This window comes from Python bivittatus, unplaced genomic scaffold (genome assembly GCF_059951505.1).
Source record: "Python bivittatus isolate LINGU-HERP-01145 unplaced genomic scaffold, Pbiv_v1 ctg000650_np1212, whole genome shotgun sequence".
Taxonomy (NCBI): domain Eukaryota; kingdom Metazoa; phylum Chordata; class Lepidosauria; order Squamata; family Pythonidae; genus Python; species Python bivittatus.
The window spans coordinates 1,089,961-1,105,338 of record NW_028277093.1 but is presented as its reverse complement, the minus strand read 5'-3'; the positions used below and the strand labels follow the sequence as shown (position 1 = coordinate 1,105,338).

At 43.1% G+C, this 15,378-nt stretch overlaps 1 protein-coding gene across 1 annotated transcript in view; it reads right to left on the bottom strand.

The window, feature by feature from the left end:
* Positions 1-4,902: 4,902 nt before the first annotated feature.
* LOC112542504 (uncharacterized) overlaps positions 4,903-15,378 on the bottom strand; it is a 35,415-nt gene continuing 24,939 nt past the window's right edge. The window contains exons 12-18 of the mRNA XM_088151192.1: positions 13,376-13,429; positions 11,760-12,281; positions 11,336-11,450; positions 11,141-11,208; positions 9,688-9,817; positions 6,801-8,774; positions 4,903-5,891 (exon numbers count right to left, since the gene is read on the bottom strand). Of these exons, the coding sequence (XP_088007318.1) occupies positions 5,776-5,891; positions 6,801-8,774; positions 9,688-9,817; positions 11,141-11,208; positions 11,336-11,450; positions 11,760-12,281; positions 13,376-13,429 (2,979 nt within the window). The 3' untranslated portion in view covers positions 4,903-5,775. The remainder of the gene's footprint in view (positions 5,892-6,800; positions 8,775-9,687; positions 9,818-11,140; positions 11,209-11,335; positions 11,451-11,759; positions 12,282-13,375; positions 13,430-15,378) is intronic.

The following is a 15,378-nucleotide window of genomic DNA, read 5'->3' as shown; positions in this document are numbered from 1 at the left end:
GCGAAGTCAGGACTTTCAGCTGTAATTCAAAGGGTTTGACAAAAGTGGGGCACTAATCATTCAGGACGTACAGCCAGTGGCATACCCCCCCCCCCATCATTGGTGGCTCATAAGTAATGGAATGAATGGCTGACAAGCAGCTGCATGGCCAGGTGTGGCCTGTTTCCTGGGTACCCCATGACCAATCAAGCAGATAAAAGGCCTGGAGGTGGTTCTGAGTGTTACATTTGCATTCGGTAGCTGTCCACTGGAACTCTCGAGGTCCAAAGAGGTGTCCATGTGAGTGAAGGAGGCCATCATTAGGCTGAGAAAACAAAATAAACCCATCAGAGAGACAGCAAAAGCATTAGGAGTGGCCAATATAACAGTTTGGAACATCCTGAAAAAGAAGGAATTAACTGGCAAGCTCAGCAACAGCAAAAGGCCTGGAAGACCATGGAAGACAACTAAAGTGGATGACCGCAGAATTCTGCTCATGGTGAAGAGGAACCCTTTCACAACATCTAGCCAGGTCAAGAATGCTCTTGAGGAGGTAGGCATGTCATTGTCAACATCTACAGTCAAGAGACGGCTTTATGAATGTAAATACAGAGGCTTCACAACAAGGTGCAAACCACTGGTAACACTCAAGAACAGAAAGGCCAGATTAGACTTTGCCACCAAACACCTAAAAAAGCCTGCCCAGTTCTGGAATAAGATCCTTTGGACTGAGGAAACCAAGATTAACTTGCACCAGAATGATGGGAAGAGAAAAGTATGAAGAAGGAAAGGAACAGCTTATGATCCAAAGCATACCACATCATCTGTCAAACATGGTGGAGGCAGTGTTACGGCATGGGCACGTATGGCTGCCAATGGAACCGGGTCACTGGTGTTTATTGATGACCTGACTGCTGATAAAAGCAGCAGGATGAATTCTGAAGTGTATAAGGCTATATTTCTGCTCAGATTCAGCCAAATGCTGCCAAACCGATAGGACGCCGCTTCATATTGCAGATGGATAATGACCCAAAACATACAGCAAAGGCTACCCAAGAGTTTCTCAAGGCAAAGAAGTGGGGTGTTCTTCAATGGCCAAGTCAGTTACCTGATCTCAAGCCAATAGAGCATGCTTTTCACTTACTGAAGACAAAACTGAAGGTGGAAAGACCCACAAACAAGCAGTATCTGAAGGCAGCTGCAGTAAAGGCCTGGCAAAGCATCTCAAGGGAGAAACTCAGCATTTGGTCATGTCCATGGGTTCCAGACTTCAAGCAGTCAGTGACTGCAAAAGATTTTCATCCAGGTATTAAAGACAATCCTTATGTTTGTAATTATGTTGGTTTGTTCCATTACTTATGAGCCACCAATGATGGGAGTGTGTATATGCCACTGGCTGTACTTCCTGAATGGTTAGTGCCCCACTTTTGTCAAACCCCTTGAATTGCAGCTGAAAGTCCTGACTTCGCTCCCATCTGGGTGTGTTTCAACAATGTGGTGATGTACGGAGGCCAAATGCCAAAACGGTTATCCTTGTTCCAATATTTCTAGTTTCCTTCTAGATCTATCTATCATCTATCTATCTTATCTATTGATCTATCTAGTAATCCAAACCATTGGCTGAACGGTACATAAGAAAGCAGAGGAAATTTCCTAGGAAGGACATTTCTCAGCCTTTGCAAAGGTGGCATAGATCAGAGGATTAGAAATTACTTTGCAAGCCCAAAGTGCCTTGATTATGTGGTCTTTCAGAGCAATTTTTACTTAGAGGCTTTTCTATCAGGCCACCTTCATTAGATTTTAATAGCATGCCTTTTAATCTGATGTACTTTTTTTCCTTATCACTGGTTGTAAATTGTTGTTGTTGTTGTTTAGTCGTTAAGTCGTGTCCAACTCTTTGTGACCCCATGAACCATATTGCGCCAGGCCTTCCTGTCCTTCACTGCCTCCCTGAGTTTGCTCAGTTTCATGCTCATTGCTTCAGTGATGCTATCTAACCATCTCATCCTCTGCCGTCCTCTTCTCCTTCTGCCTTCAATCTTTCCCAGCATCAGGGTCTTCTCCAAAGAGATCTCTCTTCGCATTAGGTGGCCAAAATATCTGAGCTTGAGCTTCATTATCGATCCTTCCAATGAGCAATCAGGGTTGATTTCCTTTAAGATTGACTGGTTTGACCTCCTAGCAGTCCAGGGGACTCTTAAGAGTCTTCTCCAGCACCACAGTTCAAAGGTTGTAAATAAGGCTTTTTAAAAATGGTAATGTGCCAGTGTGAGTATTTAGTTATTTTTGAGGATCTCTGATGTCCACAGCAAAGGACTTGAAATAGTAGGCAGGAGAAAAGAAGAATTAATGGAAATCACACAACATGAAGAGCATTCTTGTCTCTGAACACAACTTCAAAGCCCACAATGTCCATCAGTGAGGCTTTTCATTCATAGGACCATTCCTGTAACCACAGGAACGACTAGCACAACATTCAGCCCTCTTTGCCCAAGACATAATTTTGTCTGTAAGCAAGGACATACAAATGGCTTCTAGTTTGTGTATCTGAGATGGAAAAAATAATAATAATAATAATTTTTTTGAGATAGAAAACAAAATAAATTCCAAGAATTAGAAGGTGGTGGATTTAACCATTGAACAACACTCCAGGACACAAAAGGAAGTATTTTTCTAAGCTGCTATAGGATTGCAGTGGCATTGAGCAGATAGGTCCTGTGTGTGCGTGTGTTACAAAGAATTTTAGGTTTTATTATTAATTAATTAATAATTAATTAATTAATAATTAAAATTATTAATTAATTTTAATTAAGGTGATATTAGCACTTTAGCATGGTGTCCATGCCGCCTTTGGAACATCAGGAAACCAGGTTTTTCCTTTTAACTAAAGCTCAAATTAATGAGAGTCTTCCTATCCATCCACATCCCACTCGGCTCTCTCCAGAATTCAAATAATGTAAAGATATGGGCAGAAATAGCCGCAGAGAGAGGCTGATCCAGCTATGATTCTACAACTGCCTAGGTCCTATGAAGCAAAACAACTGAAGCTTAACAGCTGTTGTACCTCTCTCCAAAGAGATTAAAATTGGCAGATACAGGGAAACTGGCAAAAAGACAAAAAGCTCCATTCAGTGTCATTCATTGTTTGTTTGTTTGGACCCTGCAATGAGGAAAAAAATGAATTGCTGCATCTAAGGGTAAATATCCCACTGATGCCCTTTCAGTATCTTGCTAAAGTGGAGGCAAGGAAGTTAAAGACTCCCAACTAAAAATACAGGTAATCTTCATTTAGCGACCACAATTGGGACTGGCAACTTGGTCACTAAGAGGAAAATTACATGACTGTGACTATGCTTACAATTTTACTTCAGCTTTCCATTTTCTCTACTTCCCCACCCTTTTGGATGCTCACCCCCGTGCTGGGATAATTAGCAAAAAGGGAATTAATGTTTGTACTGTACTTACATTCATTGAAGAGAAAGGGATGACAAGAGAGTAAGCGGCACACAATGGGGAATACACATCGAAAGGAATGTGCTAGCACCCGCTGTTCACATAGCACGCTTGCAGTTCCGAGCCACTTAGGAGGCAAACAGAAGCCACAGCAGTGAAACTACAGGCAACAGCTGTGAGTCAGCTAATTAAGGTCACAGAGCGGAGACTGTCAACTTCTTGTTAGCACTTTTTAGGGACACGTTGTATTGCAGAGAAAAGTAGCTCAGCAAGAGATTGCTTGTTTAGGCAATTTCTCCACTCTGGAAGGGCGGGGGGGGAGGAGGAAAAATAATGGGCACAAGACAACATTTACAACTGACTGTAATATGTAAATAAATCAACATTTGAACTTATAATAAACATTAGCCAGCAGAACCCCGTTAACCTCCTGGCCCAAACCCCTGGGGGAACTCCAGAAGCCTGAATTAACTAACCACCATCTGATGCCTGTAGAACTAATACCCAAATGAATAAACCAGCTAAGCTTAACATGATGTTCTGATTCATGCATCTCCTAGAAACACGTTTCCCACTTTTTAGCCTAATCCAGTCTTTTTCAAACTTGGCCAATTTAAGGTGTGTGGACTTCAACCCCCAGACCTAAAAGTGGCCACATTTGAAAAACACTGGCCTAACCGGGCACACAGTGTGAATGCTGCACCTCAGACCCTGCTGCACCTCCATCTGTGCAACATTTTCCCTATTTGCTTGCCGGCAGAGCCAGTTTGAGGTAGTGGTGAAAGGCTGGAAACCAGGAAACCGAGTTCCAGCCCTTGCACACCTTGCACACGAGTCCTTGCACACGGAGTTCCAGCCTTGCACACAAAGCCAGCAGGAGGGACCGGGTTGGTCCCTTCTCTCAGCCTGGGAAGGAGGAGGCAAGGACAACCCCCTTCTGAAGATGCTCCCAAGAAACCTGCAGGAAGTTCTCCAGGAGTCAAGACTGACTTGGAGGCACAACTCGGTGTGTTTGGTGAAGCCAGCCCTCCCGCTCCCCCCATGCAGAGGGTTCCCCCAGGAGATGGAGGGTAAATGGCTCCCTCCATTCTGGCGATCCTGATTTTTTTCTCCCAGGGATAATGTGGCGGGTCTGGAGCTTTGCTTTCTCCCTGCCTGGCCCCTGCATGCAAAGGACTTCCCAGGACTCCGAACCTGGATGAAGACTTTGCAGGTCTCCATGCGCGCCTCCAGCGCGAGATCCCTTTGCCCAAGAAGAGCCCCCACTCATTGAACTCTGGAGTCCTGGATCGCCATCCCTGCAAGAATTCCCGGCAGCCTCTTGGTCTCCCAGAAAGGCTCAGCCTAAGGCTCACAGTGAGGGCCTTCCAATGGCTGCCGAGGGAGCGTTGTCCCAAGAAATGATGGGCTCATTGAACCTGGTATGCAAGAGCCAAAAAGCACACCAGCAGTAGAGATTGGAAAGACTTTATTTGCGCAAAGGGTGCAAGGGGAAAATGTCCCAAAGCGAGCACACATATTGCTTTGGTGGGCATCCTTTTATATATTCCTACAAGGAAGCTTCAACTAAAAAACAAAGTCATCCACAACAGTTCAGCTGGATGTCATACTCCCTGGAGGTCCTCATGTAAGCCATTAGTAGCTCATCAGTTAAACTGGGACTTGGTAGACAAAAATTCACAGCCTTCTGTTTCCATATCTAAAGCATTCTGTTCGTACATCCTGGCTATGTGTCAAGTCTACTGTTTGATGAACAGTATATGAATAAATAGCTTCAAATCAGCATGAGCCTCTGACATCCTGAAGTATGCCCCCCATCCAAATCCTTCCAAATATTTTCATGTGTAATTTTTTAATGCAACCAATGATGAAAAGAATTTAATACATGTCTGGAAAGTAACACCATTGATATTTAATTAATTTTATTTCAATCCAATTTAGACTTTTTCCTATTGTTCATCACAGCATAGAAAGGCAAAATATGGCCCTTATTCTTGAAAAAAGTATTTTGTACATGCATTTTGGGTGCTTTTCTGCCTCCGTTTGTGAGTGAGGAATTCTTCAACCTGAAGCTCTTTCCACACATTCTACGTATGTGACGATTCTCTCACATAATGAGGTCTTTGACTGAAAAAGGTTCCCTGCTTCTGCATCCATACTAGTTGACTCAGGTCTCAGTTCTACACCGTGGATGCAAGTCTGATTATTTTTTGTTATCTTCACAACCCAGAGGCAGTTTCCCTTCTCATTTCAGTGTGTTTGGTTGGGAGGAACTACTAAATTCCAGTACATTCAGAAGCTGAAGATGTCTGCTCCAAATTTTTGAAGTAGTTTTTCTTAATTTCATATTATTTTATTTTGGTCCCCACTGATTTCCAAAGGTCTTCCTTCTTGCTTGATCATTTGCAATGTCAGCACACTGGAGTCGTTTTCATCTTCATTCTCCTGAGTATCCCTAACTTGGGAGGAAAAGAGAAAGAGAGAAAGAGAGAAAGAGAGAAAGAGAGAAAGAGAGAAAGAGAGAAAGAGAGAAGGAAGGAAGGAAGGAAGGAAGGAAGGAAGGAAGGAAGGAAGGAAGGAAGGAAGGAAGGAAGGAAGGAAGGAAGGAAGGAAGGAAGGAAGGAAGGAAGGAAGGAGAAATTTAAAGAACAAATCCTCTTGTCACTTTTAATTCAATATCAGAGTTATTCAATTGGATAATTCAATACCATATTCCAGCTCACTATGTATACTTGGATAGGACTTGTTCCATTTAGATTATAATATTGATTCACACCCTAGAATCTCTCTGCTGCACCATTTCCATCTTTCTGGGAGGACAGAGAAGTGGAGGGTCCTCTGATGAATGGTGAGTGTATTAAGGAACGAGAAACGGAGGGGAAAACAATTGTAGGAATACTATGCAAAAGAAGAAGTGACTGTGAATCAGTTGAATTTCTACCTGCATGTCTGCTATAGTGGAAGAAACACAAATAAAGCTTTGTCTTGAAGAGATGCAGCAGGGAGATATAGATCCTTCTACTGCCTAGGGAAGCAGCACCTGTTAAATGCCTGCCTGTTCACATCTCTCCCAGAACCATGATCAGCTGGAAACTGGGATAAAAGTAAACTTAACAACAAAAGATTTCCTCTTATTGATGTGCTATAGCGTTGACCACCTTCATATGACAGTATCTTCAAAAATCCATTGTTCACAATTAAAACAGCATGTACCCATTGTTTTTGCTTTCATTGCTAACTTCATCTCTCTGGGGCTGCCAGTTGTCAGGGTCACACTCAAAAAAACCTTTACTTACTCAGTTCAGTATACACAAACAGGAAATTCATAGATTTAACCAACTAAATCTACAATTTACATGAATTCTCACCCAAATGGATCTGTGTATGGCAAATAAGGTCATTCTTCCTCCTGAAGTTCTTTCCACACTCCACACATTTATATGGTTTCTCTTCTGTGTGGATAATTTTATGGGAAGTAAGGGAACCATTTCGACTGAAGCTCTTTCCACACTCCACACATTTATATGGCTTCTCCCCTGTGTGGATCCTTTTATGGGAAGTAAGATCACTGCTGGTAGTAAAACTCTTTCCACACTCCATACATTTATATGGTTTCTCCCCTGTGTGGATCCTCTTATGGGAAGTAAGGGAACCACTATGACTGAAGCTCTTTCCACACTCCACACAATTATACGGCTTCTCCCCTGTGTGGATCCTTTTATGTCTCATAAGGGATGCATTTTCAGTGAAGCTCTTTCCACATTCTCTGCATTTATATGGTTTCTCCCCCGTGTGGATCCTTTTATGGGAAGTAAGATGACTGCTAACAGTAAAGCCCATTCCACAGTCCAAGCATTTATAGGGTTTCTCCCCTGTGTGGATCCTGTTATGGTAAGTAAGGGAACCACTATGACTGAAGCTCTTTCCACACTCTCTGCATTTGTATGGCTTCTCCCCTCTGTGCATCCTTTCATGGGAAGTAAGATTACCCTGTTGGCTGAAGCCCTTTCCACACTCCACGCATTTGTATGGCTTCTCCCCTGTGTGGATCCTTTTATGTCTCATAAGGGATACATTGTCATACAAGCCCTTTCCACACTCCATGCATTTATATGGCTTCTCCCCTGTGTGGATCCTTTTATGGGAAGTAAGTTGACTGCTCTGAGTAAAGCCCATTCCACACTCCATGCATTTATATGGTTTCTCCCCTGTGTGGATCCTGTTATGGTAAGTAAGGGAAACACTATGGCTGTAGCTCTTTCCACACTCTCTGCATTTGTATGGCTTCTCCCCTGTGTGGATCCTTTTATGGGAAGTAAGTTGACTGCTCTGAGTAAAGGTCTTTCCACACTCCATGCATTTATACGGTTTCTCCCCTGTGTGGATCCTGTTATGGTAAGTAAGGGAAACACTATGGCTGAAGCCCTTTCCACACTCCATGCATTTATATGGCTTCTCCCCTGTGTGGATCCTTTTATGGGAAGTAAGTTGACTGCTATGAGTAAAGGTCTTTCCACACTCTCTGCATTTATATGGCTTCTCCCCTGTGTGGATCCTCTTATGAGATGTAAGGGAACAGCTCTCACTGAAACTATTTCCACACTCCATGCACTTATATGGCTTCTCCCCTGTGTGGATCCTTTTATGGGAAGTAAGGTGACTTTTCAGAGTAAAGCCTTTTCCACACTCCAAACATTTATATGGCTTCTCCCCTGTGTGGATCCAATTATGGGAAATAAGTTGAATGTTCTGAATAAAGGTCTTTCCACATTCCATGCATTTATATGGCTTCTCCCCTGTGTGGATCCTTTTATGAGAAGTAAGATGACTGCTATTAGTAAAGGTCTTTCCACACTCCATGCATTTATACGGTTTTTCCCCTGTGTGGATCCTTTTATGGTAAGTAAGGGAAACACTATGGCTGAAGCTCTTTCCACACTCTCTGCATTTGTATGGCTTCTCTCCTGGGTGGATCCTTTTCTGAGATGTAAGGGACCCATTTTCATGAGAATGAGTCAAAGTCCAATTGGAATGTTTTCCATTGTCTCTGCATATATAATCTTCTCCTTTGGTTTGGGTTGAGTAGTGTTCATTTACATCTACTTTGTCTCTGAATAGTTTTACACTTTCCCCAATGTATTTTTTCTTTCTTTTTCCTTGTTGGGCAACAAAGTCTTGCATCTGAGCATCAATGGAAGATGAGCTTTCCTGATTCCAATTATTTGACTGGTTTCTCTCTTGCCTTTCTAGTTCCATTTGAATTGCAGGCTTCTCCGTTCCGTCTCCACGCCTGATCATTTGGAGTGGTTCCCTGGAATCTTTATTCTCCTGCCCATCATTACCTTCAAAGGAAAAGAGAAATGAAAATGATAGCAAGGTTAGAGAAGAAGATCAAATTGTACGAAGTGATATGAATTTCCTTCTGAAATTTTGCCAAATCCCAATATCTTGCAGGTTTGCATGCTTACGGTGGCATCATACACAACTGATAATTCCTATATTCATAGGAAATTCATATTCAAAGCTTTGAAAACATCTAAAACATTCTTTTTGTTTAGAACCATCATTATATATTCAAATCTCACCCAGGCTCAATTTGAGTTAAGGATGAATCAGGAGAAACATCCAAGGAAGTATTAGGAGAAACCCTGACATTTATTGGAGGGGGCCAATTCCAGCGGAGAATCAATTTTGAAACTCGTTTTTTTCCTCCTACCCAAACTACCTTCCATTTACTCTTCATTTTTCTCTTGCCAAAATCACATGGTTGCAGAAAAAGAAAAACCAAGGTTTATTCTATTAACTCTAAACAAAATGTTTGCAATGGAAAAATGGCACCATTACACCTTCTAATCACAAGGATCAGGATAGATATGAAAAGGAAGAAAAGTTATTAACCCAAGAACCCAAGTAAATAACAGTCATTCCTAGGATAGATAGGGAAGCATCTGGGCCCAAAATGCTGAAATCATTGTGATGAAGTTGAGCTTCTCCTCAAACCAAGAAGTGAGTTTGTCACTGATACATTGAAATAGAAATGGAAAAATTCACCAGATGAGAAATGGCACAGGATGCATCTAAGCAGAGAGCCACTGACCTCTTTCCTTCCTCAGAGCAGGAGAAAGTCAGACCTTTTCCTTCTCCCTCCCAAGAGATGATATCTAGTTGGAGATTTTTTTAATAAGAAATAGCTGATGGCACCTAACTACAAAATGTTTTCCCAAACTCTCTGATTGGGGAGTAGCAAACCCTTACCCAGAGAGGCCACAGTCCTATAATTTTCCAGCATGACTTCCCAATGCAGCGCTTTTTGGGGAGGATCCAGATGAGACCACTCCTCCTCAGAGAAATACACAGCCACCTCCTCGAAGGACACAAGACCCTCCTGAACAAGGAAAAAAAAGAACAGAACAGGCCCAGAAGGATTTGCAAGATCTGTCCTATTGTTTACAAATTCCCAAGGTAAAGATATGCACTAAGTTAAATGGCTCCGCTTGGTGGGATTCCAAGGTTTAGGACAGAAAATGGACAGAGCCAAAAGCCTTTGACTGAAGAAATATTTCAGGCAGGTTTGATCAACTTGATTGATTCTGCAGGATTTTCAGTGCCATTCAGTGAAAGTAAACCCAGTTTCCTTCTGGATTGATTGATCTATCTATTATCTCTCTCTATCATCTATCTATCTATCTCTCCATCTATCTACCATCCATCCATCCATTATCAAAAGGCTCTCACCCACTTGAGAGAATCAACTGACAGATGGGCCTTGGAAACACCACCTATTAGTGACTCCAATCTTTCCTGTGATTGCAGAAGGAAATGGAGCGGGGGATTCCCATGCTCAAGACCTTCATGAAAGTGTTGGGAGAGTTCAGCCAAGAATTTGGGTGGGGGGGACATCAATATCCAGGGACACACAACTCAGTTTCTGTTCCTCCTCATATTAGCTGAACATTCCTCACATTAGCTGAACTGTTCCTCCTCATTAGCTGAACAGGAGATAAGAAAGTGTAGAAAAATTTCTGAGAAGGGCACTTCTCAGCCTTTGCAAAGCTGAATTGTTTGCCCTCCAAATCCAGGCACAAATCAGAGGATTAGAAATTACTTTGCAAGCCAAAAGTGCCTTGATTACGTGCTCTTTCAGAGCAATTTTTACTTAGAGACTTTTCTATCCGGCCGCTTTCATGGGATTTTAATAGTCTGCCTTTTTAATCTGATGCACTTTTTTTCTTATCACTGGTTGCGAACAAGGCTTTTTAAAAATGGTAATGTGCCAGTGTGAGTATTTAGTTATTTTTGAGCAGTCTTGCCCAATTCCAAGTCTAAGAATTACAAAAAGAATAGATCTCAGTTGCTAGCACTGTGATAATGTTATTCCTACCTTTTGAAGGACTATTTAAAAAATCAGTTATTGTTCGCTAATAGTAAGAACAGTAACTAGCACAAAGACAGTTAAGTACTAGTTTTTTAAAAAAAGATTTCCCAATAAGAATCTCAGGGTAGAAATTTCAAACTATTGTATCCCAACTTCAGAGGAGGCTAAGCTGACTGAGAGCAACTTGAACCTTCTATTCTCCATTCCAAAATTGGGGAACACAAAAATAATCGAGGCCAAACAAAAAAGAAAAAAGGAAGGAGAGAGTGCTATGTACACCAGCTTGACTTCTTGAAGGAAAAGGAGACTAATAAATAAATTTCCTCCTCTTACTTGAGTTAGAGGTTCAACTACTGTTTCAGCTGTACCATAAGGAGGAGTCAACTTCATTGTATTCTTCCCTGTGAGGGAGACAAAATTTTAAAATATATCATTAATAAAATAGGAAGAAGTATTATACAGATAAGAAGACATAGAGAAGATGAGACAGCTGGGATCTATCTGGGGAATGGGAGGACCCTCGATTACCTCCTGAGGTGTCCTGACTCAGATCTTCCTGAGAGATCCTCCTGAAGAACAGCTCCTGAGGGGGATTTGAAGGATTCCTCCTTCCCTCAGGATCTCTGATGTCCACAGCGAAGGACTTGAAATAGGAGGCAGGAGAAAAGAAAAAGAATTAATGGACATCACACAACATGAAGTGGATTCTTGTTCTCTGAACACAACTTCAAAGCCCTCAATGTCCGTCAGTGAGGCTGGAAAGTAAGAAAGGAACGGCGGTCCCAAATCTGTCTTCTAGAAAGGATAACAAAACAACGTCCAACAAGAATTAGTGAAACATCTCCACAAATTATGAATTCCAGAGAACTCTGGTAGGCATGGGTTAAGAATTCAAACACATTGTTTATTCCATTCAAACCCCTTCTGAGCTCTCAAGATGAAGGACTCTCACCTTCAACTTGACCTGCTCCTTCTGCTCCTCCGCCTGGCTCAGGAGGAAGCCTTCCACCAGGGCCACTGCCTGGGAGGTGGTCTCTGCTCCACACTCCTGCACCCAGCTCTCCATCTGCAAGGGCAGAAGGGCCAGGAACTGCTCCAGAACAACCATGTCAAGCAGCTGTGCTTTTGTGTGTTTTTCTGGTCTCAACCATCGATCACAAAAGTAGTGGAGACGGCTACAAAGTCCTCGGGGACCCTCAGCCTCCTGGTATTGGATGCTCCTGAAGTTCTGTGGCTGAACTTCTGAATGGATGGTTTCCTCCTCCAGGATCTTCTGCCCACTTCTTGCCCAGGTCTCCCCACACCTGCCAGGCTGAACAGCAGAAGGGCCTTCTCCAGTCCCCTCACTTGCTAAAGGTTGTGTCTCCATTCTTTCTCTGTCCTGCAAAGCAACTCCAAATGGGTCCATTGAATCTTGTGAAACTCCAAACACCTTTTCATTCATAGGACTGTTCCTGTAGCTACAGGGGTGACCTCAGCAAGCCATTCAGCCCTCTTTGCCCAAGAGATAATTTTGTCTATATGTGAGACATACAAATGGCTTCCAGCTTGTATATCTGAGATGGAAAAGAAAAGAAATTCCAAGAATTAGAAAGTGGTGGATTTAATCACTGAACAACACTCATCCCCATGGAAGGAAGTATTTTTCTGAGCTGGTAGAGAATTGCACTGGCATTGAGCAGATAGATCCTCTCTGTTTGTGTTTGTGTTTGTGTGTGTGTGTGTGTGTGTGTGTGTGGTGCAAAATATGGGATTGACTTCCACCAAGGACTTGGAACACTGAACAAATGCATTTCGGAGCATTTTCTATTTCTTTTTCCTCACAAGGAGGGGCTTGCTTTTTAAAAACCTAGATCTACATTCACCTACAAGCAGGTTCACACAACATGCCAAACCCAAACAGGTTAAGAAATCATGAAAGTTCACTTCACATAAAATGAAATGCCAGTGAAATGACCCTGGCTTGGGATGTGCCATTTCCCTTTTTTCAGGGTTTGCTTTTCAAGAGCCAAGTCACACTATGACACGCAAGGAGGTTCACACAACATGCCGTAAGCCCAAACAGATCCACAAACCGCAGGGGCCGAGTTCACACAAAGCACAGGGCTTGAAAGAACAGAGTTTAAGGTGATGTCCTGGTTCACTCACCCTCCTAAGACATGTGGAACTGCAGAGGATCCAACCCTATTTTAGCCCCATCCAGCACAAGGTGAGAATGCAGGCACAATCTTTGGCACCTCCTTCCTTGCAAAGCTTTTCTTCTTTCCTGCTTGAGATTTGCAATGCAAACTCTCCCTCTCCCCCCACTCAGGGGCTTTTCCAGATCCCCTCCTCCTTCCTGGGGATCCTGGAGTTATTCCTGGGGGCAGCACAGCTGGTCTGGAGCTCTGCTTCCCCCCCTGCCTGTTACGTGCATGAAAGGAGCGACAGAGGAACATGGAAACCGGGCTCTCCCACTCCCAGGACTCAGAAGATTAAACCTGGATGAGGACTTATTATGTGTCTCTCCCTTCTCAAGTGCAAGAACCCTCTACCTCCCTTTGCACAGCAAGAGGCCCCCCCACTCACCCAGGGCCAGGTCTGGATCTCTTCCTGCAAGACTTTCAGGCAGCCTTTTTTCCTCTTGAGAAGGTCAAAGGGTTAAAGAGAGAGAGTGCAGCATCCTAGAGAGGCAACACTCAGTGATATCACTCCCTTCCCACCCTCCTCTGGAAAGCCACCTGTGGTATTCGCCCTCCAGTGGCCCAATGCTGAAGCGCATGGTGTTCCCTTCTGTTTGCAGAGGGAGCCCCCTGTTGGATTCTGTGTGCAGATGCTTATGCAAAGAGGGGAGAAAGGGTGCATTTTGCATGGGGGGCAGGAGGAGGATAGCTGTCTTGTCACACCTGATGAGGAAGCCTTCTCAATCAAACAGCTTTTGACAATGTTAGACCCATCTCCAACCTTCCATTTTTAAGAAAATTTCTGGAAAAAGTTACATCGCTGTGTAGAAGGAGCATAGGAAATGGAATTCAGCATTCTTCTTACTCAAGAGACTCAAAATAATCCTGCCTTGATTCTGCATCCCATAAAAGAGGTCAGCGGAAAGCTCTGATAGGTTTTCAAGATTTTGTTATTATACCCCACAACAATATCATAAAGCTCCAATGGGTATGATAGTGTCTGTTTTGTGACCTGAGAGGGCTGACGCTCTGCAACTGCAGAGAGCCTTAGAGGAAGCAGATGATTTGGCTCCTTGGCAATCAGTTTCCGGCCAAGATACAGCATGGAAATTGCATTGGTTGCACTTATGGATGACTTACGGAGAGAGCAGGAGTGGGGGAGCACAAGCCTCTTTGATCTCTAAGAGGCTTTCAATATCATTGACCATGGCCTTCTTCTGCAACATCTCTGAGGGAATGCACTGTTTTACAGTGATTCTCCTCCTTCCTAAGGTAGTAATGGTGGAAGAGAGATCTGTCCAAGGAAAGACATTCTGTGCATTCTCAAGGGATCTCTCCACTTACCACTCCTTTTTAAGATCTATGTGGAACTGCTGGGGGGGGGGGTCATCTGTTGGCCTAGAATCTGGTATCCCCTGTACGCTGATGATACCCAGCTATTTTTGACATCCTCAGTCCAAACAGGTGATGTAGTGGAAGTGCTCACCGAAAGGCTGTCAGAGTCTGGATGGGAAGGAATGGACTTATTGAATTTCTACCTGATAGAGTAGTTTTGGGTGTGTAGACCTTACGATTCCGGGGAAGTTCCATCTTTGACTTTGAACAGAGATGTACCAATGAATGATCCACCATTGGGCTTTCTCCTAGACTTACTGGGCGGCCCTGCTCAAGGTCACTCATTACCTAATTGCAACAATGCAGTTCTCAATATAAAACAGGTTGCAGGAAGGAGAAAGAAATCCATCTGAAGTGACTCCTCTACCTTTGGAGATGTAGGCAAAGAAAGCTAGGCGAGATATTAAACCACACAGCAAGACAAAAAACAATTTGGAAGGCAAAAAAAATTCCAAGCTGCAAAAACCTTCGTTCTTTTAAAACTTAGTTGGAACTGGAGTAAGATTTTCAACATAATTGCAACCTTCAACCTATTACATTTATTTGGTGATTGTTTAATTAAATGATAGCTCTTCCAAGGACTATCCTGTAATCTCCTTGATTCTCTCCATTCACTTTCTCTCTTGCCTTCCCCTTCATCTCCTTCCTTCATCCATGCTAGGCATAATCTTTTTTTCTAGTGATCGTTTATTCCCCTCACTTTCTGCAGACTGACCATTGCTTCAGAACTGGGGACCCTCCTTGGGCTTTCTAGGTTTAAGCCAACTTAGGATCTTTGTCCCCAGGGGGCACAACCACCATGGAAGGCAACCACAGAATGCAGTTCATCAACAATTGCATAGATTGATGCAGTCCAAGTTCCAAGAGAATGGTCTCTTTAGTGTATGTCTCTGTTCCAGCACAAGCTACCTTTGATTTCTGCTCTGGCTACCTTCTTGGCCCTTAGGGTTATTAATAATGAACATTGGCTTATTATTAATAATGAGCCTCTGCATATTTTACTGAGACCACTGA